At 44.9% G+C, this 23,979-nt stretch overlaps 1 protein-coding gene across 1 annotated transcript; it reads right to left on the minus strand.

Annotated features, from left to right (window-relative positions):
• Positions 1–148: 148 nt before the first annotated feature.
• On the minus strand, positions 149–22,069 carry LOC120920508 (prostaglandin reductase 2-like). The gene is made up of 10 exons (XM_040332625.1): positions 21,962–22,069; positions 18,041–18,115; positions 14,629–14,747; positions 12,060–12,251; positions 10,634–10,804; positions 10,144–10,353; positions 8,599–8,714; positions 3,495–3,582; positions 1,301–1,340; positions 149–486 (listed from the first exon to the last, which is right to left on the minus strand). Exons 2-10 carry the CDS (start codon positions 18,075–18,077, stop codon positions 419–421), a joined length of 1,041 nt encoding a protein of 346 aa, XP_040188559.1. The 5' UTR covers positions 18,078–18,115; positions 21,962–22,069; the 3' UTR covers positions 149–418.
• Positions 22,070–23,979: the final 1,910 nt, after the last annotated feature.

Genomic DNA, 23,979 nt, shown 5'->3' on the forward strand with positions numbered 1-23,979 from the left:
AAAATGTTTTTTTATATGTTTTTGGGGGAAATTTTTACAGCAAAGAGTAAAAAATATTATTTTTTTTCAAAATTGTCGCTCTATTTTTGTTTATAGCGCAAAAACTAAATGTCATTTTTGAAAACTCATAAAACTCATAAAATTCATTTTAAACAATTCAAAAAGTACAGCAGATTAGCTATAGCAAGACATATTATCGAATATAAATTGTCATGGGTTTTATTTAACAGTGAGATTGAAAAATATGTAATTGGTCCCCAAAAAACGCCACTTGTGTTTTATGATTAGTTGTCACAGCTGAACATAAATGCTCTTCATAATTATCTTTATCAAAAGACTTTATGATTGCTGCAAAAGCACTAAAATCAATAGACTGACTCATCCACGAGCTTTGATTTGTGTGTAGTGTGATTTACACTTATTGCTCAGCTACTTGTACAATCTGTTTTCCGATGTTTCCTCCTTTCATCATGGACAGGAAAGCACCTGAAAGGTAAAAATATCTCATGAATTATAAAAAAAAGTACATTGTATTCTTTTATCTCAATGTCACATTATAATGATGGTTGAACACATTTTGCAAATAAAACCCTCATACAGCATCTTGGGGCTTACCTGTAGGTAAAAAAAGTATCTCCTAAACCTTTACGGTTTAGGAGATATTTCCCTCGCAATGAGCCGCTGAATGCAGCGGCGCATGCGCACAGGGGATTCTCGGCTTAAGGCCCGGCAGCCGCCGGACCTTGCCGGAAAGAAGTCTCCCGCACGCATGCGCGGGATGACGACATCGCGGCTCCAGCCACTCACAGCGCTGGAGACGCGATACCCAGAAAACACACCAAGGCGAAATGTCAGCTGCCTCGGCCTGGCCTGGGAGGGACACCGACGCTTCTTTCTAAGGTAAGTATTTCATAATGTACTCATTATGCCTTTTTCCTTACAGGTGTAAAGAAAAAAAACAGCGGGTTTACTACCGCTTTAATACAAGATGTGCTCTGAATAAATGAGGCAGGCCAGTGATGTTGCAATCTCCACCTTGTCCATCGTGTAACCCTCAGTTTGTGTAAAGCTGGGCTTGGGGAGCATGGGGCGATGTAATCAAACACACAATGATGGCCAGAAGAACCAAAAATATTGTACATAATTTACTTCTTACACCAGATGATATCCTTCACCTCCATCGCAAATTAAATCATAAAACAGATGAAAGGTAAAGTAATGCCTATACCACTATACCATTAAAAAAATAGTCTTGGAATTTTACGTCAATTTTAAAATAAGACCTACATTATATCCTTACCTGCTGTGTTCTCTAATCCATGAACAATAGTTTCCTTAGCCTGTCCAGGAGACAAAAAAAGAGGAGACATTAAAGCGGAAATTCACTCCAGATTTTAGGTAGATGCCGCCCTTAACACTAACAGCCATATTTTTGAGAAGGCCATTTTTTTTGGGGGGGGGGGGGGTGAGCGAACAACAGATCGCTGCACAACAACGCTAAGGTTCACAACTATGCATTTTTGCGGGCTGCGTTTGCTCAGGCAATGGCAGCCCATTCAAATGAATGGGCTGCCGTGCCTGCATTTCTGTAAAAAAAAGGTGCACGCACCATATGACGGAACCTTCTGTCACTGTGTGTTTTGGAAGGGACTGTGGGCTGGCCCCCTGCCCACAGACTATGGCTCAGAAGAGACTGAGAGACTTGGAATGGCATTGGGATCATGTAATGCTAAATCCCTTTTCCCCCCATCCCCTCCTCTTGTTGCTGTGTTTAAGGTGCCTTTCACACGGACGGATAGAATGGTGCTTTTAGCTGCAGATTTTACCACAGCTAGAAGCACACAATGCTTTCCTATGACATCATTCACACACTACGGTTACCTGCGGTTTTGTTCCCTGCGGTTTTGTGCGGATAGAAAAAATAGATCTCAATGCATCCAGCTGTGAAATCCCGCAGCTATCGGCACATAACCGCAGGTAATCGCAGTGCACTGTGTCAGCTGTGTTTGGTATGAATCTTGAGGGGGAACTCCATGCTAAATTTCAAATAAAAAACCGGCATGGGTTCCCCCTACAGGAGCATACCAGGCCCTTGGATCTGCTATGGATTTTAAGGAGACACCCCGTACGCCAAAAAAACAGCGTGGGGTTCCCCCCAAAATCCATACCAGACCCGTATCCTAACAGCAGCCCGGCCGGTCAGGAAAGAGGTGGGGACGAGCGAGCTGCCCCCCCTCCTTAACCATGCCAGGCTGCATGCCCTCAACATGGGGGGGTAGGTGCTTTGGGGCAGGGGAGCGCCCTGTAGCTAAACGCAACCGCAGCTAAAAGCACTGTACAAATGCAGCTGACTGCTGTGCCTGGAGTCTTGAATTCCAGCAAAACATAAACATGCTTTTAGCTGCGGCAAAACAGCCGTTCGTCTGAAAGGGGCCTAATTGTGTTGAGTCATGGCACATAGACAATGGTCTGGAATGGTGACATCTCCTAGCAGGGGACGTGTAAGGAGGGGCTGCCTGCTTATCATAATCCCTTTATGTTTTAACTGTAGTTTTTGTTTTAATGTACAAGTGTTGATTTCCCATTGGTTCTTCCTTGTCCCCTACCCCCTCTATGACAAGGCTAAGGGGAGTGTCCCTAACTCTGTTTAAAAGTTTATGTTTGGTACTTAAAGAGTTGATGCTCTGCATGTTTAACCCTCAACACCTGTGTGGCTTGTCTCGTGATTGAGGGGTTAAAGGCAGGTTATGGCAAATCTGCAGGCTGCGGGTGCGTTTGGAGGACAGGAGACACAGGTCTGGCGGATGTGCCCACCTCGGGTATCCGAGATCCGTCACACACCATTTAAAAAATGTGGCAGCAGGGAAATCACATGTGCTTTTTGACCATGCGATTTCCCTGCGGTTCCCGCACATGCACTGCAATTTTACATGCGCGGGAGTGCCGTTCAAAGTGCACTATTTTAAAGAGCAGTGCGTTTTCACTGTGAGTGGTTGCGGGTGCGGGAATTGCTGCGATTTCTTCACCCGCAGCCACATGCAGTGTGAACCAAGCTTGTATTGGTGGTGGATCAGGTGGTGGAATTGGATCACTATTATGTCTATGATCGGAACCATTGTCACGATTGCACGCAATTTGTTTGGACTTCCTTGAAATATACTCTGAAATATACTCTGAGCACCTAACGCACAATTAGTATTATTAGTGCTGCATATTTTGTATTCGGGTTTGGACAGTAAGCCTGTTATTTTTCATTTTCCTTAGGCAGACCAATCACCAAGTAAAAAAGAAAAAAAAGAAAACCAATGCAGCCAACAGGTCTAAGGTTTGGTAAACTGTGATATGATAAAAAATAAGGTTTTTAGGAAACTACGTTTTTACATACGGTATTTCCATTTTTGTCATACAGAATTATTTTTGAAAATGCAATCTGTATGCAAGGCTGGAACTAAAGGGGAGGTTAGCTTATCTCTCTATTACAATGTTTTTCATACCTTCAGCTTTCCTGCTCTCACCCATTCACTGAGCTGTAGCGTGGCAGATTCAAATTGATCTGAATAGTTCAGGAGCAGAAACAGTTCTCTGTACAAACATAAATAAACATAAATAAAGAATATCAATAGTTAATACTTCTATCATAGTGGAAAAGAATGTTTGGACAGCCGCACTCTGAAAAAAAACTCTCGGTTGCCTTTTATTGGTAAAAACTTTTTAAACACCACACATCACAGCAGAAAAATGGGGGAATGCAGCTGACGCATTTCACACTATTGGTTAGTGCTTAGTCATAGCTATGAAAAATAAAAACAAACATTTATACTAACCTTGTTGGATGCAGTATCGATCCGATGTTCACCTATGCCTTGCCAGCTCTGCAGTGGGAATTGAGCGATCAAACACCGCTGATCGCTCAGTGCTCCCCTCCACTGAGCAGAGAGCCGTGACTGTTGGTCAATGTCTCTTTGCTCTGCCCCCCTGCGCTCACTGGGGCAGAGGCAGCTAGCTCAGGCTGAGCCACATGCCAGTCCAGGCATCTGGGTGGATCCTGACCATTTCGTCTGAATCTTTTCAGAGCCTGGACCGGCAGAGTGACGTCAGCCAACAAAGGACTTTAGCCCGCTGTCAGCAGAAAACTGTCAGCAGGAGTACAGAACTAACTGCACTATTGTGACCTACAGGAGATGTATAGCCAAAATAGCTTTAGCTATACTTTTCCTTTAAGGGTCAGTGGCTCAAGTCAGAAAGTAAGCATGGCAACCAGCCAACTAGCTAGTGATGTTGGCCAGTAAGGCCTCATTCACATGGGTGTCCTATAGCATTTGGCAGAGCTGTGTTTGCCTGTACAGGAATGCACAAGTGTTCTGCACAGCCTCATGCAGGTAGTTCTATTTATGTCAATTGGAACGGTGTTTGTAGCTGCTGACTTTTATTTTTTTACAGCTGGACCTCCGCTTTAAGTAGAGCCATGGGCATTAAAAAAATATGTGCTGCAGCACTTATTTATAATTGTATCTGCAAGGTGTCATTTGTACCCCCTGCAAAGTCCCACAAATACCTCTTGAACATACCAGCGATGAGGTGGCAATGATGCTGCACAGCTCCTGAATTAAGAGCAGAGTTGTCACTCTCATGTCGGCTGTGCCTGTATATACTACAGTGAAAAAATGACCCACTGCAAGGGATAATTTTAAATTTTCCTAGAGTTGGGCTTTAAGGTAAGCTATGTTTTGGCATATTTTATTTCTCGTCATCTCCTCTTTCTCTCCTTCACTCTCTGCCTTCTCCTTCCCCCCACTGCCCCCCCCCCCCAATACCCTTACCCAATCCCAGTGACTCTTTTTGAAAGCCAATTAGTATTTAGTGGGCTGTCATTGCAGACCAACACACCAAAAAATAGACCCTGCACACTTTTCGCCACACAGCCTATGCATCTATGTGTTTGTAAGCGGGTTGGAAATAGCCAGTTAGGTGCTGTCCTGGACAAGAGGTTGAGAGTTAATACTTTTCTGATTTTTTTGATTTTTGCTGGGTTTTTCTCTGGTTCTGACCCACTGATCTTGCGTTATAACAGTGGCACAGTGGCCCGGAGTGGAGATCCCTGAGGTAAAGAAAGAGATCAGAAGGGGGGCCCAGTGCCCATAAGGGAAAGAGACGGAGAGCAGCACCCGTGAGAAACAACATAATGTCGTTTACCACTGCCATGATGTAAAGGTCATCAGAACTTGGTGTTCGCCCCAAAGACACCAGTTTCTGGAAAATGCCATGTATGGACTCTGTACTAAACACATACTCTACCTCTGTAGGTATGCCGGGACAGCTCATAGCCTAAGTTAGGGTTAGGGATGTAGGAAAGATTAAAGATTCCGCATGTTGGACTTTGTACATCTTTTTCACTTTTCAAGTAAAGTGTTGAAACCTTGGGCCAAATTCTCAAAAGAGATACGCAGGCGGAACTGCTGTTCAGCCTGCCTATCTCTGTGCCTAACTTTGGAAACGATCCTCAAAAGGCTTTTTCCAAAGTTAGGCAGAAGATCTGACATGTGTAAGACACTTACACTGTCAGATCTTAGGATGCAGTACCGCATCCGCCGCTGGGGGCATTTCTCATTGAAATGCAGCTTTGCGTATGCAAATGAGGACTTAAGCAGATCCACAACGCTTTTAAGCATTATGATTTTTGCGTAAGTTCCGATTTGCTTGCGCAAAACTAGGGCTGGTTTTACAATGTGGAAAGTTAGTAACACCTTGTAAAAGCCCATTCAAGCGACGGCATTTGGTATACATTCCTGAGGGAGAACTCCACGGCAATTTGTAAAATCAAAACCGGCATGGGTTCCCCCCCAGGAGCATACCAGGCCCTTAGGTCTGGTATGGGTTGTAAGGAGACCCCCCTACGCCAAAAATTCGACGTAGGGGGTCCCCCTACAATCCATACCAGACCCGTATCCAAAGCACGCTACCCTGGCCATTGGTTGTCGGGGTCTTCGGGCGGGGGCTTATCGGAATCTGGGAGTCCCCTCAAATAAGGGGGCCCCCAGATACCGGCCCCCCACCCTAAGTGAATGGATATGGGGTACATCGTACCCCTACCCATTCACCTGGAGGCAAAGTGATAGTTATTAAACACACAACACAAGGGTTTTTAAAATCATTTATTAGTCTGCTCCGGAGGCCCCCCCTGTCTTCTTTAGCTCTAATACCAGGGGGGGCTTCTTCTTCCACTCTCCGGGGGGGGTCTTCTCCGCTCTCCGGGGGGGGCTTCTTCTTCCGCTCTCCGCGCGTAAACAATACGCGGGGCGTCGCCGCGACGATGACGCGGCGACGTGGGCGGCCCTGCCAGTTCAATGCTTCCACGCATGCGTCAAAGTCATTCGACGCATGCGAGGGATGGCGGGCGCTCGGACATGTACGGTAGGTCTGTACAGACGACCGAACATGTCCGAGCGGACAGGATTCCAGCGGGCTGTTTTAAAACAAGTTGGGAAATATTTGCCCGCTGGAAAAAGGCCCGGCGGGCAAATGTACGCTGGAATCCTGTCCGCTCGGGCCTACACACGACCGAACATGTCTGCTGAAACTGGTCCGCGGACCTGTTTCAGCAGACATGTTCGGTCGTCTGTACGGGGCCTTATTATTGCAGGACTGTAAATACCCATTTATCAGGTAATTATGTATCATTACTGCTAGGTAAAACTGTGCCCATCAATTTCAGCCTCACTGTGCCCATTATGAGGTGTTTCAACTTCCCACCATTCCTGTACTGTGTTGCTGGGTTTGTACACCTGCTGTGCCCATTATGAGGGGTTCCCACCATCCCTGTACCGAGTTCCCGGTTCTGTACACGTACTGTGCCCATTATGAGGGGTTCCTACTTTTCCCTGTGCCGAGTTCCCAGGTCTGTACACCCGCTGGGCCAATTATGAGGGGTTCCCACCATCCCTGTGCTGAGTTCTTCTTTACAAGTGTGGCCTCAGATCTGGGCATTCCTCTCTATGGGTCCAATCACTGACTGTCTACCTGACATCCTCTCCATCCCACATTACTTTTTATCTCTTCCAAACTGTTCCGCAGCTCAGTACATTCTCTGCACTCATTTAAGGTGGCCATAGAATAGATGATTCCTTTTTAATTTCATTCCTATTATGGCCACCTTAATTGAGTGCAGAGAATATACTGAGCTGCTGAACTGTTTGGAAGAGATAAAAAGTAATCTGGGATGGAAAGGGTGTGCCCATTATGAGGGGTTCTCATCTTCCCTGTGACGAGTTCCTGGGTCTGTAACCTGCTGTGCCCATTATGAGGGGTTCTCACCTTCCCTGTGCCAAATTCACGAGTCTGTACACCTACTGTGCCCATTATGAGGGGTTTCAACCATCCCTGTGCCACGTTCCTGAGTCTGTAACCTGATTTGCCCATTATGAGGGGTTCCCATCATCCCTGTGCTGAGTTCCCAGGTCTTGGATTTGGATAAGGCTCAGTATGTCTCTACTAAATGCAAGTTACAGAGTAGTTTACATTGAGGACACCAGAGCTACCTGGAGAACAGTTATGGTGGCAGTGTACAAGGTATACGTCCAGCTCTGAAAGCAGAGGCTCCCCCTTAGGGTCAAGTATTGTATTGTCCCAGGGCACTGATGAAAATAGCATAAAGGTACCCTCATGTGATCCTGTTCCAGGTGCAGGCCGGGGTAGGTCACTCATGTGACACTTGGCACCCAACGAGAAGGGAAACATGCAGCCCAGCACCCTACCCCCTCCCAACACATTGGGTACACTATAATGCAGGCGTGCTGCAGTGCAATTTAGATGTGTGTTTGGGTGCAACTAAATTTGATTGCAGTGGTGCCTTTTTTTTTTTGCAACCCCACCCCCTCCCCCCCAATGGCAGGTCAATTTACCCACATTACACCCCCCCCCCCCCCGGTTGGCCCGACACATACCCCATCTATGGCGTGATGCTTTCCTCCTGCATCCCGACAGCTGTGCATCTCCTCCCTCCTCCTCTTAGGTCAATAGGATCGTTTCTCTGTTTGGCCAATCAGGAAACAGGTCTCGCAATTGTCATACAACTGGGTGGGCTTGGGGCGCAGTGCAGTGGGCCGTGCACACCCTTTTTTGAAGCTTATTACAGCCTCTGGCTCTAATTACGTGCTTCAAAAAAAAAAAAACATTGGAATCCATACATCAATGTAAATTAGGGGGCCTGACGCATGGATAGGGGGGTGGCACCCCTGCGCCCCTAATGGAGCAGCCAACACTGTTTGATTGGAAAATCACCACAATTCCCATCTAGCAGGCAATACCGTGCATAATAATGAAAAACACTTTTATGTTTTTCAACTGTAAATTTAGCAGTTTTCCTTCACTTCCCCTTGAAAGCAAAAAACTACATTTAGTTTTCCAGGAAAATATCAAATTTCTTGAATGTGTAACAGACTGCAAACTGTTTTTCTCTTTTCATGCTATCAACAGAAACTAGGAAGCAGCTACTGAAAACCTGAAGCAGATGATAATATAATATTGCCACTGCCAGCAATTGCAATGCTACACAAAAAGTACATACCCTTACCTAAAAAAACAAAAAACAGAAACACTTACCTTGCAATGTTACGTTCTTTCAAAGTGGTCTCAGTCTGGGGGTCGAGAGTGAAAGGAGGACTCTTGTTATACTGGGAAATCTGACCACATAATACCAAGTGACTGTTTTTCTTCATCTGTGCAGAACAGATATAAATACACTTAGGGTGTTTCTTTAACCACAGTGTTCAGAAAACAGTTTTATAGAGACAACCCCACCCCCTCCCCCCAATGGCAGGCTGATGCACCGTGCTTAAACCTTTCGAATTGGGCAATGTATTTGCTAATTGCTGCAGCTACCTTGAACTTATACCTGGGCTCTCCTATGTAGCCAGCTCACCTGGAATTACTCTACATATTATAACGAAATTAGCCCAGCGTCCCTGCATTTTCCATCCTTTCTTTTAATTGCCAGCCCCCTCTAGAGCCACTCACTGAGACAGTCATGTCCAAAATCCCCTGACGAAGCCGATTGGCGAAACTAGTTGAGTAGACCTGACCAATGGTCTGTATCTCTATGGCCTCATACAGACGAGAGGATATCCGCTGGAAACGGTCCGCCGGACCGTTTCCAGCGGATAAATCCTCTGGCGGATTTGGATCTGATGGCTGTACACACCATCAGATCGAAATCCCCGCGGAATACATCCGCGGTGACGTGGCCGCGCCGTCGTGCGCGACCCTGGAAGGTAAATACTTCCACGCATGCGTCAAATCATTACGACGCATGCAAGGGATGGGAGCGGACGGACTGATCCGGTGAGTCTGTACAGACGACCGGATCAGTCCGCTGGACTGGATTCCACCGGATAGATTTCTTAGCATGGGAATCCGTCGGCTGGATTTTTATCCGCTGGGAAATGTCCACTAGGCCGTACACACGACCGGATCTATCTGCTGGAACTGATCCGCGGATCAATCCCAGCGGATAGATCCGGTCGTGTGTACGGGGCCTATGTCTTGCTCCCACGTTTCTATTGCTCTGTTTACATGTTTGAACCAATTTTTATCTTCTTGTAACCAATAAATCTTTTTTATTTTATATATCTATTGTGTTTTGGTTTCTATTTGCTGGCACCGCAATAATCCCATACCCCTCCACTCCCTTTTTCATGTTTTACAGAGGTGGACGCTCTCTGAGGATGGCTGCCTTCTTTTGTCTTAGTCATCAGTATGGACTATTAGGCTATGCTATTAAAGCCATTGCCCGTTGTTTTATATAAAGGACATACACCATTTATAGCGCCAAACCTCTCTTCACTATTTGCTACTTGTATACCTAACAAATATCTAGAGATAGTGATATCATTTTGGACCTGCGATTTATTTGACTTTTTATATTTAGATTTTGTAATAAAATATACATGTTTTTTATGATTTCAGTGTCATTTTGATACTGATGGGCAAAGCACATGATTCTATCCCACTTCTGACTGTTGTCACATATTGGCAGGAAAAGAGTTAGCTCTGTGCAAGCTGTAAGTCAACCTTTTTGCCCTACATTAGCAAATGTGTTTATTTATTCATAAATAAATAAATAAATAAAACATGTATATATCTAGGTACCTGACTGATAACAGTGTCACTGATCTCTCCACCAACATTGTCAAAGTAGATATCCACACCATTTGGACAGCAGGCCTTTAGCTTGTATGTAAGTCCTGGCATCTTGTAGTTCAAAGCCTCATCAAATCCCAACTCAGAGGTCAAAAATGTACACTTTTCTTTAGTTCCACAGATCCCTATAACATGGGAGCAGCCGAGAAGGTGACCAATCTACAGAGGTTTTGAGAGAATGAAATGAGAAAAACAAAATACGAGTCATGGATCTTTTATTCGCGATATACAATACATACAATATATATGAAAAAAAGAAAACACTTGTACAAAACCATTTAGATAATCAGATGCAATTGTCTAGATTAGAGACAATTTGTTCAATTTCCATCCAATTGTCGGTTTGCCATTGCTCTAAGACCCCACAAAATGCACTACTGAGGACAAGACAGATAGGTGACAACACTTTTATTTCCTGCACAGTAACATACCACTTTACCTGCCCAGCCAATGAACCAACACCACCAGCAGCACCGCTAACCACCATCGTCTGATTAGCTCCAGGGGTCACATGTCCTTGTTCCCTTATGCCAATTAGAGCTGTTAAACCTGTACTTCCAAGAAGACCCAGGTAATGAGACACGTGTCCATCCACAAGACTGGGGTCCAGCTGTGTTTAAAAAATGAATAACAGTTACAGTCATTTACAGTACATTTATGAGAGCTATCTTTTAAGCTGTGGGATGTGTTTTTTGCACATGGGGCTGCCTAGGAGCAATGCATCCCTCTTGACATTTTGGTGCATCTAAGAGGGAAAGGTGCACCTGCTGCAGGTATATTGACAAAGCCTATGGCAGGCCATGGCGGTTGGATGGGGCTGAAAGAGGCTTACTGAGGCATTACTGATAAATGACAACTGTTGCATTGCAGGAATTGCCGCAACTGTGAGCCATGCGTTTGGCTTGTGGTTGTGGTGTCCTATTCACTTACATGAGACAAGTCTGTTTCTGAGTAATAAATACTGAGTGCCCGGAGTCTAACTCTCTGGTGGTGTCTGTTGGACTGTGCAGTCACACTCTAGAGACCAGACTATCAATGAAAAGATAATTAGTTTAATTTTTATCAGGCTACATATATATTTCTGTGACTTCAGTTGGGCTTTGTGGCTGAAGTCTATCTAATGCCGTGTACACACGACCGTTTTGGGTTGTAAAAAAATGACGTTTTACTTTATGTCATTAAAACCGGGTTGCGTGTGGGCTCCAGAGCATTTTTCACAATGTAAAAAATGGGCATTAAAAATTTCGAACCTGCTCTAATTTTTTACGTCGTTTTTAACGTTGCCGTTTTTTTTTACGTCGTAAAAAAATGTTCGCGTGTGGGCTTTAATGACGTGAAAAAAAAGCTCAGAAGCAAGTTATGAGACAGGAGCGCAGTTCTTTCTAGACCCTTAAAAACGTCATTTTTTACAACCCGAAAAACGGTCGTGTGTACGCGGCATCAGAAACAAAAAAATGCCTTTCAATGCAGTAACACTGACCTCAGGTTGCATGAAAATGGGTCCATGATAGTCATGCCCAACACTGGGTTGAAGAGTACTGGTCACCAAACTATCCTAGAAGACTTGGGCTATCTAGTAGTGGACAAAAATAACTGAAAAGACAAAGTTTTTATTTTGAAGGTGAATAGGGGGGGGGGGGGAGTTATTTTCCTTCCTTCCTTTCTTCACCAGGACAACCTCCCCAAGGGGCAAGCAAAAAAGCACTTGTAGTCATTTTGAACTCTCTCCAAAGCTGTAAAAAAGTTGACTGGAGTTGCACTTCAATTTGTGAATAACTAAGGATACTGGATAACCTTAAATATACAGAGATGATATATAAAGAGTAAATAATACTTTCAGGTGGACTGGGTTGAACATGACTTACTTTTTTCAGTGAGCTGCCATCCAAGATGCATTTTGTCTGCCAGGGCCAGTTAAAATCTGAGACGATATCCCCAACTTTCAGCTGGTTGCTCTTGCTTTGCTCAACCACTCCAATGCCATTACTGAAAACAACTTCAGAGATCTTCCATATCTGAAGGTAGCTTCCAGCTGATTCTTCATTCATGCAATAGCGCTAAGAGCAAAAAACAAAGGTGGTATCTACATTGGCAACTGGCAAAGACTTGGGCCCAGATGGTATCCCTCTAGAGGTCTAGTTTAGATACTATTAGATACATAAATATTATTCCTCGAATTCTGCCAAAAGTATATGGGTCAGTCTTTCAGCAAACTACGTTCCCTCCTTTAATGTACACTGATACGGTTATCTTTTTGCTGAAATGGGATAAAGATCCAGTAGACTGTGCCTCATACCGGCCAATCTCCTTATTAAATATTGTCTACAAAATATTAGCTAAGGACCTTGCTAGGAGACTCAATGAGATAATTCTTTCCATTATACACACACGGATCAAGTGGGCTTTTTGCCTGGCAAAGCTACAACTATAAACATACGCAGAATGCAGATTCTAGCCCAACTGTTTATGTTTGCCCCTGAATCGAGTGCCCTGGCTGCTCTTGACACTGGCCTTTGATTTGATAGAATGTCTATTCTTACAAGCTGCATTAAGACACGTTGGCTTTGGAGGCAACTTTAGAAAATTATTTTACATTCTATTGTCACTCCATTGCTCTAATCTTCTGCTGAATGCCATATTATTTCCCCCGGTAATTCTGTATATGGGGATGTGACAGGGATGTTCACTGTCCCCTCTTTTATTTGCATTAGGAATAGAATCACTGCCAGTGAGGTTTTGGCAGACTCGGAGGAGGTGTAACCGTAGGGACAGACCGGACAATATTGGCCTTCATGCCGATTATATTATCCTATACATGCAGGACCCCCATAATTGGGGGTCCTGCATGCTCTCGCAGGGTCCAATATTCCACCCTTCCTTACATACTCTAAATTTGATGGTCTGGCTATTGAATCCTGCATTCTAAGAAAATGAGGGCTCTCTGGATCGGTGGTATCTACCCTGGTTAATGCAAGGAAACCGGCTTCCAGAGTCATATGTGTCTTGGTGCAAAACTAAGGGTTGGCATCCTTGAATGTCATAGGTAGAATTCTTGCCTTCCTACAGTTGGCTGTGGAAATTAAGCTGGCCTTGAGTACTATCAAGGGTCAGATCTCGGCTTTGTCGGTATTGTTTCAAAGACTGCTAGCTACGCATTCTTTGGTTTCGGACCTTTATACAGGGGGTAACGTGGATTAATCCACCAGTCAAGTCACCCTTGTTTCCATGGGACTTGAATTTGGTTCTGCCTGCATTGTAGAAGCATCCTTTTGAGCCTTTACGCCATGTTCCCTTAGTCCCTTTGACTAGAAAATTGATTTTCCTGGTGGCTATTTCCTCTGCTAGAATGGTATCAGAATTGGCTGCTCTTTCTTGTAAGGAGCCTTATTTGATTATTCAGAAGGATAAGGTAATATTGCGTCCTCATCCAACCTTTCTACCTAAAGTGGTATCAGATTTTCATTTGAACCAATATATTGTTATCCTTCATTTTTTCCAGAACCCCGTTCTGTGGAAGAGAAGTCATTACATTCTTTGGATGTAGTGAGAGCAGTTAAGGTCTATCTGAAGACAACTGCTCAGATTTGAAAAACTGATGTTTTGTTTGTGCTGCTGGAAGGTCCCAGGAAGGGACAATCAGCATCGAAATCTACCATTTCCAAGTGGATTTGGCTAGTTTTAGTCAGGCTTATGGTTTGAAAGGGAGAATTCCACCTTTTCAAGTTAGAGCTCACTCTACCAAAGCAGTTAGTGCTTCATGGGCAGTGCATCACCAAGCCTCCATGACTCAGATCTGCAAGGCCGCAACTTGGTCTTCAGTCCATACATTCACTAGATTCTATCAGGTGGATGTAAGAAGGCATGAGGATATCACCTTTGGGTGTTGGAGGCCACAGTATAGGTCCTCACGCCTGATGGTGCCCTGTTTATTTGGTATCTCCCTCCCCTCAGATGGCATTTCTTTGGGACATGCCACATAGTTATTACTATGTAGCTCTGTGTCCCAAGATATACAAAAAAGAAAAAAGGATTTTTATAACAGCTTACCTGTAAAATCCTTTTTTTGGAGTACATCACGGGACACAGAGCTCCCGCCCCTCTTCTGCTTATTGCTTTGCTACAAAAACTGAGGTGCTTCTGGTTTGGGAGGGGTTATATAGGGGAGGGGACTTCCTGTCTTGGTAGTTCCAGTGTCCATCACCTAAAGGCCTATAACCCACATAGGTCTTACTATGCAGCTCTGTGTCCCGTGATGTACTCAAAGAAAATTATTTTACAGGTAAGCTGTTATAAAAATGGAGCCATCACATCTAAGGATTTGTAATCTGTAATGTATTGCATTTTTGTTCTGGGCTTATTAATACTATAAAATAAATATATCACTCTGAATGTGATATCTCATGCCCTACAATGAATAAAGTGTAACCTGCTTACCAGGTAAGGATCTACAGAGAGATACAAGGTTTTGGCCAAGACTTGTCCATCTGAGAGCTCTTCTTGAAGATCAGCTTCCTCTAGGCGAAAGTTTTCTGGCCCCGGCTCCTTATCAATCCCTGGATAAAAGAATAAAGTTACTGCTACATTTCACATACAAGATTCTTAATAGAAATCTGGAGGCTTACATTACTAGCCTCTTATTTTTTGTTTAATCACATTTTATTAAATATTTTGTTTGTTTTTTTACACACGGGTTCCACTCATAGCAGATGTAGCATTACCCCCAGTGGAGCTGCTGGATGTTTGGGCGGCATATTACCTCATGGCTCCTCCGAATTCCTAGGGGTGAATGATGCGTATTGCAAATAGTAGAAGTAAAGGAATGTCCATGACAGGTGCTCTTTGCTGTGCTCTTTATTACCCAGCCGTGTAAAAACAAATAAACTTGTGGTGAGGAAAGTAAAGTTGAAGAAGAAGGGAGAACTGCAGATTCAGGCTTGATGATAGGGAAACAGTCCTGCTCTTTCACTGACCTGGCAGCCAGAGTATCACTCGGACAATTGTAGGATAAAGTCTCTGCCACAGACCCTCCTTGGTGAACCTCAGAAAAGGTACCTCTGTCACAGGCCTTCTCTGGATTGAATTCTTAGAGATACCCCTCCTTAGATGAGTTACGCCTGGATCTTCTTCAACTTGTTGCCCAGGTACCGACTGACAGGTGATCAATCCCTCAGTGTCCGGCTACCTTGATCCCCGGTGGTTTGTCGAGGCCCTTTTGGATCGCCAGCCTCTCAATGGCGCTTCTCAGATTGACTCCCCACCGAAAAGCAGTACAGCTTGGGATCCTCAAAGGTGGGAACCCAGTCACTCACTGGGTCCCCGTCGCTGTTCAGATGCTCCGGGCCAGCATGGCCCTGGAACCAGGAACACCGTGTGGCACGCACGCCCCGGTCAGGCAGGCCATAACGCCGGGGCGCCGTGATGTGGCCACCCTAAAGGTGGGTGCCACACTGGACGAAGAAGAACCAGAACCAATGGCGTCTGCCTCAAATACCCCTCCCCAGCATGCACAGCGAGGTAAACCCTCCTGATTGGCTGCTGGGAAAGAGCACCCAAACCTTGACTCCACTGCTGCCACCTGCAGCACTGGGGCTGGAAGAACACCCCAGTACAGCAGATTAAGCCCACAGCACAGCCCAGCTGAGACAGAGACCCTATTTTACACTTAACAATCTGGATCAGAGTTTAACTACACTACTCTGGGACACCGCGGCTATACAGCCGGCAAAGCGCCTCTTTTAATCCTTTCTCAGCCACTAGCGGGGGGTAAAACCGCCTCGCTAGTGGCCGAATAGTGCTGAGATATTAGTGGTAAAGCGCCGCTAAAAATAGTGGAGCTTTACCGCCGACGCACCTCCCGCCCCAGTGTGAAAGATCTTTAAGTACAGGTTTCCAATCATATTTTCTGTGGATTTCAACAACACTGATAGCTGTTACTATGAACTATAAACTGAAATACCATGTAACTTTAGTTACCTTGTCTGTTGATACATCCTTGTGAGCCCAACAATTAGGAGAGGACTATACTGGAACTATTTTAGGCTACACATACACTAGCCTGTCCTGACTGTGGCAGCGCGAAAATGAAAAATGCAGCAAAAAGGGAAACCGCATGATTTTGCAGTGATCTGCAATTTTCTCCATTGCAAGAAAAAAGCTTCTAAGTGTGAACCTGTGTATGCATTGACCAACCGTGCTAATAGTGAGTGCACTTACAACAGAAAAATTGTGAGAAAAATGATTACTGTGATGAGTGCAAGAGCAAAAATCTTAAACAAAAAAATTTAATGTAAATAAACATAACATGACATTGAACGTCCGTAAACTACCACCAAAAGGAATATTATGCATCAATGAAAAATAATCAATGAAGAAAAAAAGTGAATTGTATGTATAAGTACAAATTAAATTGCATTATAAGAAGGGAAAAAAGAGGCCCTTCAATAGTCTCAATGGCAAACCAGTGCTAGTGACTAATGTTTACAAAAATTTAATAAAAACGTAGTCCATATATATGATGACAGTGAAGTATCCACAGTGAAAATAATCCACAACACCCGAGAGGAAGTGAGGATGGGAAAGTGCCCCCACCTAAGACCACACTGCTGCTTACCGGATGGATATGATCTCTTGTTATAGGAGATCAGGGAGCGCTTATGGCTTATAACCCAGCCTGGGGTCTCTGTGCTGTGCGATAAACATCTCAGCTTGGGTGGCGATAGTTCTCATACACATATACCCGGTTCAAACAGGTATCCCCATATAAAGCAGAAAGGCTGATATAGTGTAAAACCTTTATAATTTAATAAAAAAGCAAGTCAAATAGACACAGTTGCGAAGTTAAAAAACAGCATATAGGAAACAATCAAGCCAGCTGGCTCTCGATAACAGCCCGTACACTTCCGGGACTGGCGCACTCGCAGTGACATCAGAACGTCGTTCCTCCCAACGTTTCATTACTAGAGGGACGTGGTAGGACCACGTCCCTCTAGTGACGAAACGTTGGGAGGAACGATGTTCTGACGTCACCACGAGTGCGCCATGTCAATGTCATGTTATGTTTATTTACATTAGATTTTTTTGTTTAAGATTTTTGCTCTTGCACTCATCACAATAATCGTTTTTCTCACTCATTATTAGTACGGTTGGTCAATGCATACACAGGTTCACACTTAGAAGCGCACACTTAGAAGCGCAGCTTTTTTTCTTGCTTATCTTTCAGGTGTTATATAACATTTATAGTTGCTGCTGGATTAGTTTATACAATAGCGCAATTTTTTTATTCTCCAAATTTCCCCCATTGCGCCTGTGTATGTAAACCCAGTAAAGAAAGCAAAGCGCCATGTAGCGCAGCAATAGGCAATTTATTATAACGTTATAACAACTCGCAAAGTAAATATTTAGTCAAACCCATATCTGCAGTGTCCCTATCCTGCCGTTGATAGCAAACCACGGCCGCTGGAAGTGCTTACAGGGCTGGAGGAGCTATCTGGCGGTCCGTCCCCAAGCCCCCAAGCTGACGGGACTTCCACCTTATACCCACAGGAGCCCCAGAACTTCTCCTCCAGCAGAAGTGGTGCTATAATCAGCAGGATGGGGATATTGCAGATATGGATTTGACTAGGTATTTACTTTGTGAGTTGTTATAACATTTTAATAAACGGTCTATTGCTACATGGTGCTTCACTTTCTTTACTGAGCCACACAAATCACACCGCAAAGTATCGGTTTTGATATTAGGAGCATTTTCACGAGTACACGTGAAAATACTCGGTATCCGTGCATCCTTACTAAAACTGAAGCCTAAAAATCTATTCTTTTCTATACTAGCAAAGCATAAAACACTTACCTGGTCTCGATGCCAATACTATGCTCTTAACCTTCATATTTTTTACGGCAAAAGTTGAAATCCTGTAGGAGCTGTCTATAGTAATAAAGTATAAATATGTTCAAGCAGTTATTAAATTTGTAATTATAGAGGAAGAATCAGATGTTGAATAATTATATGGTTACTACAGAATGGAAGATTCTCCACCCAACGAGCTAAGAAATATACCCAGTAATACTTGGCATCAGAAATATGCCAGCAACATCATACGGGGAAGGCTGAGAATGCCCAGATGTCCCTTTCCCTAGATTCCTGGTGCCAACTTGTGGTCCTTTTGGTATATGAAGTGCGGCCCTCAGACCTCAGCAGTCTATAGTGGGAACATTGATTAGGGTAAAATAATTGATCTCTACTAGCCTCATGTAACATGTTCTTTGTTTCGTATGGTCATCTGTAACCTATCCCCAGCCAACAATGTAGCATGTCCACACTCTATAAACCTTGTTTCTTCTATTAGGTCTGTAGTTTCTGACAGTCTTCTCAAGCATTACATATATTGAACATTATGTGCAGCCCTTTGGTGATGTCAGGGGTGCATTTGAGGCCCCATTTAGCTCATAAGTTGATATAGGCATGTGCACGGGGTGTGCTGGATGTGCCTGGGCACACCCTAATCAACCTATGTGGTGCAGATTCCCCCTGCTACCTGGGCTCACCCCCAGTGTCCCTTTCTCTGTCTGAAAAGTGAGACATCAGGAGTCTGTTTAGACCCCTGATATTTCACTAAAGTCCCTCAACGTGGCTCCTTAAACAATTATAAAATAATATTGCAAAAAATAATAAATTATTAATATTGTGAAAAATAATAAAAAAATTAAATTGTAAAAAATAATAAAAGTAAAAAACTACTGACACCAAACACTGTCCTACTGACACCACCCTCTGCCGGGGTGACCCGACTATCTACAAGATGGCGATCAAGCACTTACGAGGAAAACTTGCGGCGGTGTAACTTAAAGACGATACGTTACGCAGCCGCAGTTCTCTATGAATCTGGGGCCAGATCCACAAAAACCTGACGTAACTTAAAAAATCCAATTTAAGTTACACTGGCTTAAAGTTTCTACCTAAGTGCCTGATCCACAAAGCACTTATCTAGAAATTTCAGGCTGTGTAACTAAAATTCCGCCGGCGCAAGGCGTTCCTATTCAAATGGGGCGAGTCCCATTTAAATGAGGCGCGCTCCCGCGCCGGCCGTACTGCGCATGCGCGTCGGCCGTACTGCGCATGCGCGAAGTTACGTTACGCCGAGTTTTGAGGATCGCGACGGCTTAAAGTTGCGTCGGGGAAAAAAAAAAATGACAGCGGCATGCATTCCTGAGGGAGAACTCCATGCCAATTTTCAAAGAAAAAACCGGCATGGGTTCCCCCCCCAGGAGCATACCAGGTCCTTAGGTCTGGCATGGGTTGTAAGGAGACCCCCCCACGCCGAAAAATTGACGTAGGGGGTCCCCCTACAATCCATACCAGACCCGTATCCAAAGCACGCTACCCCGGCCGGCCAGGAAGGGAGTGGGGACGAGCGAGCGCCCCCCCCCCCTCCTGAGCCGTGCCAGGCCGCGTGCCCTCAACATGGGGGGGTTGGGTGCTCTGGGGCAGGGGGGCGCACTGCGGGCCCCCCCACCCCAGAGCATCCTGTCCCCATGTTGATGAGGACAGGACCTCTTCCCGACAACCCTTGCCATTGGTTGTCGGGGTCTGCGGGCGGAGGCTTATCGGAATCTGGGAGTCCCCTTTAATAAGGGGGCCCCCAGATACCGGCCCCCCACCCTAAGTGAATGGATATGGGGTACATCGTACCCCTATCCATTCACCTGGAGGCAAAAAGTAAAAGTTAATAAACACACAACACAAGGCTTTTTAAAATATTTTATTATTCTGCTCCGGACGCCCCCCCTGTCTTCGTTATTAGCTCAATTACCAGGGGGGGCTTCTTCTTCCACTCTCCGGGGGTCTTCCGCTCTCCGGGGGGGCTTCTCCGGACTCCGGGGGGGCTTCTCCGGACTCCGGGGGGCTTCTTCCATCTTCTCCCCTCTTCCGCTCTTGACTCGGCGAACCCCGGTTCTTCTGCAGCTCTCCGGTGCCTTCTTCTTCAGCGCTGGCTGCCTGCTATGTTTGTGTGTTAGCTCGATTTCAAACAGGCAGCCGGCGCGGTCTTCTGTGGCGTCATCTTCTCTTCTGGTCTTCCTTTCTTCCGATGTTGCCTCGTCGCCTGTTGTCGCTGTAATGATGGAAGCGCGCCTTGCATCACATTTATATAGGCATCACCGTCCCATCATGCTCCGGCAGGTACCCACGTGGTGGGTGCCTACCCACGTGCACCCACCACGTGGGTACCTGCCGGAGCATGATGGGACGGTGATGCCTATATAAATGTGATGCAAGGCGCGCTTCCATCATTACAGCGACAACAGGCGACGAGGCAACATCGGAAGAAAGGAAGACCAGAAGAGAAGATGACGCCACAGAAGACCGCGCCGGCTGCCTGTTTGAAATCGAGCTAACACACAAACATAGCAGGCAGCCAGCGCTGAAGAAGAAGGCACCGGAGAGCTGCAGAAGAACCGGGGTTCGCCGAGTCAAGAGCGGAAGAGGGGAGAAGATGGAAGAAGCCCCCCGGAGTCCGGAGAAGCCCCCCCGGAGTCCGGAGAAGCCCCCCCGGAGAGCGGAAGACCCCCGGAGAGTGGAAGAAGAAGCCCCCCCTGGTAATTGAGCTAATAACGAAGACAGGGGGGGCGTCCGGAGCAGAATAATAAAATATTTTAAAAAGCCTTGTGTTGTGTGTTTATTAACTTTTACTTTTTGCCTCCAGGTGAATGGATAGGGGTACGATGTACCCCATATCCATTCACTTAGGGTGGGGGGCCGGTATCTGGGGGCCCCCTTATTAAAGGGGACTCCCAGATTCCGATAAGCCTCCGCCCGCAGACCCCGACAACCAATGGCAAGGGTTGTCGGGAAGAGGTCCTGTCCTCATCAACATGGGGACAGGATGCTCTGGGGTGGGGGGGCCCGCAGTGCGCCCCCCTGCCCCAGAGCACCCAACCCCCCCATGTTGAGGGCACGCGGCCTGGCACGGCTCAGGAGGGGGGGGGGCGCTCGCTCGTCCCCACTCCCTTCCTGGCCGGCCGGGTAGCGTGCTTTGGATACGGGTCTGGTATGGATTGTAGGGGGACCCCCTACGTCAATTTTTCGGCGTAGGGGGGGTCCCCTTACAACCCATACCAGACCTAAGGGCCTGGTATGCTCCTGGGGGGGAACCCATGCCGGTTTTGTTTTTTACAAATTGACGTGGAGTTCTCCCTCGGGAAAGCATACCAAATGCCGTCGCTGCAATGGGCCTTTACAAGGTGTGACTAACTTTACACTTTGTAAAACGAGCCCTAATTTTACACTTGCAAAATAACACTTACGGCGCAAAAAAGAAGCTAGAAAGCTTTGTGGATCGCCTTAAGTGCTAATTTGCATACTAGCAACGGCATTTCGACTCGAAATGCCCCCAGCGGCGGATGCGGTACTGCATCCTAAAATTAGGCAGTGTAAATCAATTACACATGCCGGATCTTCTGTGTAACTTTGGAAAAAGCCTTTTGAGGATCGTTTCCAAAGTTACACACAGACTGAACAGCACTTAAGTCGGAGTATCTCTTTTGAGGATCTGGCCCCTGGCCCGTAGTGTTTAGTGGGTTAATTGATCATGTATTTCTTACAATTAGTTTACAATCTTACAATCGATGTCAGTATAATTTATAATACACACCGCTTGTATTCATCAAACTTTACCTGCAGCCGGTCTCTTATGAAAATGCTGCTGCCCCCCCCCCCCCCTCCTCTCTAAAAATCAAACTTCTAAAGAAACAGAGAAGTCATGTGACAACTCACCTTGGAAGACCCCGCACTAACTTCACAGACACTTCCGAGCTACACTGAGAATGCCACTGAGCATGTGCAACTCTTCTTAAAGTGGCAACACCTGTGAGCTGTAATGTGCTCAATTTATGAGGGAAAGGCAGCCGCAGGAATTGATGGAGGGATGGATTAATAATGCACTGCTTGGTGTATGATTTACTTTTAAGACATGGAAGTGGTCAATATGCCAAACCTCTAGGATTACCATATTAAGCAATGCTAAGAGAAATGACGCCAAGTAGCATGCAGCAATCAAAAGAGCACTGCTGATTGGATACTTACTGCCAGTTATTACACTCTGAACATTGCTCCTTTCTTAGCAATAATTCTAGTATGTTAAAGGGTGTCATACCATACATGGTATTTGTGCAAAAAAAAAATTCAACCACGTTTAAAAAAACAAACAAAAAAAATATTTAATTAATTAAAAATAACAAAACAGTAAAGTTAGCTAAATTTTTTTGTATAATGTGGAAGATGATGTTACGCCAAGTAAATAGATTTCCCACATGTCATGCTTTAAAATTGCACACGCTCATGGAATGGCGCCAGACTTCGGTACTTAAAAATCTCCATAGGCAACGCTTTCATTTCTTTTACTGGTTACCAGTTTAGAGTTAGAGAGGAGATCTGGTGCAATAATTGTTGCTCGCGCTCTAACGCACGCGGCGATACCTCACATGTGGTTTGAACATCGTCTACTTACGTGTGTGTTCGCTTTTGGGCTTGAGCTACTGGGGACAGGGGCGTTTTAAAAAGAAAAAAAATAATTTTAAGCCCTGTACACACGATCAGATATCTGATGGAATCTAATCCGATGGATTTTTTCGTCGGATATCCGATGAAGCTGACTTTCCTCAGTTTTGCCTACACACAATCAGTCAAAAATCCGATCGTGCCAAAACGCGGTGATGTACAACACTAAGACGAGCCGAAAAAAATCAAGTTCAATGCTTCCGAGCATGCGTCGACTTGATTCTGGATTTTTGTCCGATGGAGTTCCACACAGACGATCGGATTTTTCGTTTTTTTATACATAGGAAAAATTTAAAACATGTTCTATTTTTTTTCACCGATGGGAAAAAAAACGATGGGGCCCACACACGATCAGTTTGTCCGATGAAAACAGTCCATCGGCCGGTTTTCAGCGGGCAAACCGATCGTGTGTACATAGCTTTAGTTTTTATTTTATTATATATTTTATTTTTACACTTTTTTTTAAAAAAAACATATTTTTTATAACTTTTTTCCTATTACAAGGAATGTAAACATTGTCAATAAGACCCCACATCTCTACTCCAGCATGGAAAGCATGAGAGCGAAAAAAAAAAAGACGATTGTGGCTTTCTTTACATCCGCGGGCCGGACGTGACATCATAACGTCACGCACTGGGCCTCCACCTTCATAGAGATGACTGGCGACCATCGGCAAGTTCAGATGTAAAAGGGGAACTCTGTGGACTCTAACATAAGGGATGCTCTTGGAACCCTGATTTAAGGGGGAACACTGTGGACTTTGAAATAACTTGTTATTAACTTCATATGATTAGAAATGTTATTTATTAGCAAGATATATGTATTATAAAAAAAACTGCAGTGCTGATCATCCTGCCAGTAAAACACTTCCTCTCACGATGACAACACTCTCCATACTGTATCTATAGAAAATCAGCGTTGTCATCCTCGGACAGAGCTACAGAAGCTTTAATCTCTTTTTCTTTATGGGAGGGGGGTTCAGTAGTCCTAAGAGATAACTGGGAACAATGGAGATGATAAGACTGCAACATAGGCAAAAAGCACAGGAAATTATCAGCTGCCAAGATTTCTGGAAGGATCAACAGGTTTTTTATTTTTGCATTTACAGGAACAGATATTACATTGTTATATTTAACAAACCAAGAGGAGAATTTCAGTGTGCCCATCCTCTGTCTCTAGTGGTGGATGGATCCTCCATTCTGCAGCCAGCGTGGCCATGTAATCATGTGGTGCTA

This window comes from Rana temporaria, chromosome 13 (genome assembly GCF_905171775.1).
Source record: "Rana temporaria chromosome 13, aRanTem1.1, whole genome shotgun sequence".
Classification (NCBI taxonomy): Eukaryota; Metazoa; Chordata; class Amphibia; order Anura; family Ranidae; genus Rana; species Rana temporaria.

Bases quoted from the DNA above. Each gene is read 5' to 3' on its own strand.
- LOC120920508 (XM_040332625.1), bottom strand. From the start codon at position 18,077: ATGAAGGTTAAGAGCATAGTATTGGCATCGAGACCAG. The intron at 14,748-18,040 runs GTAAGTGTTTTA...TCTTTTATCCAG, and splicing joins AGTATTGGCATCGAGACCAG to GGATTGATAAGGAGCCGGGG. The intron at 3,583-8,598 runs GTAAGTGTTTCT...ATGTTTGTACAG, and splicing joins AAAGAACGTAACATTGCAAG to AGAACTGTTTCTGCTCCTGA.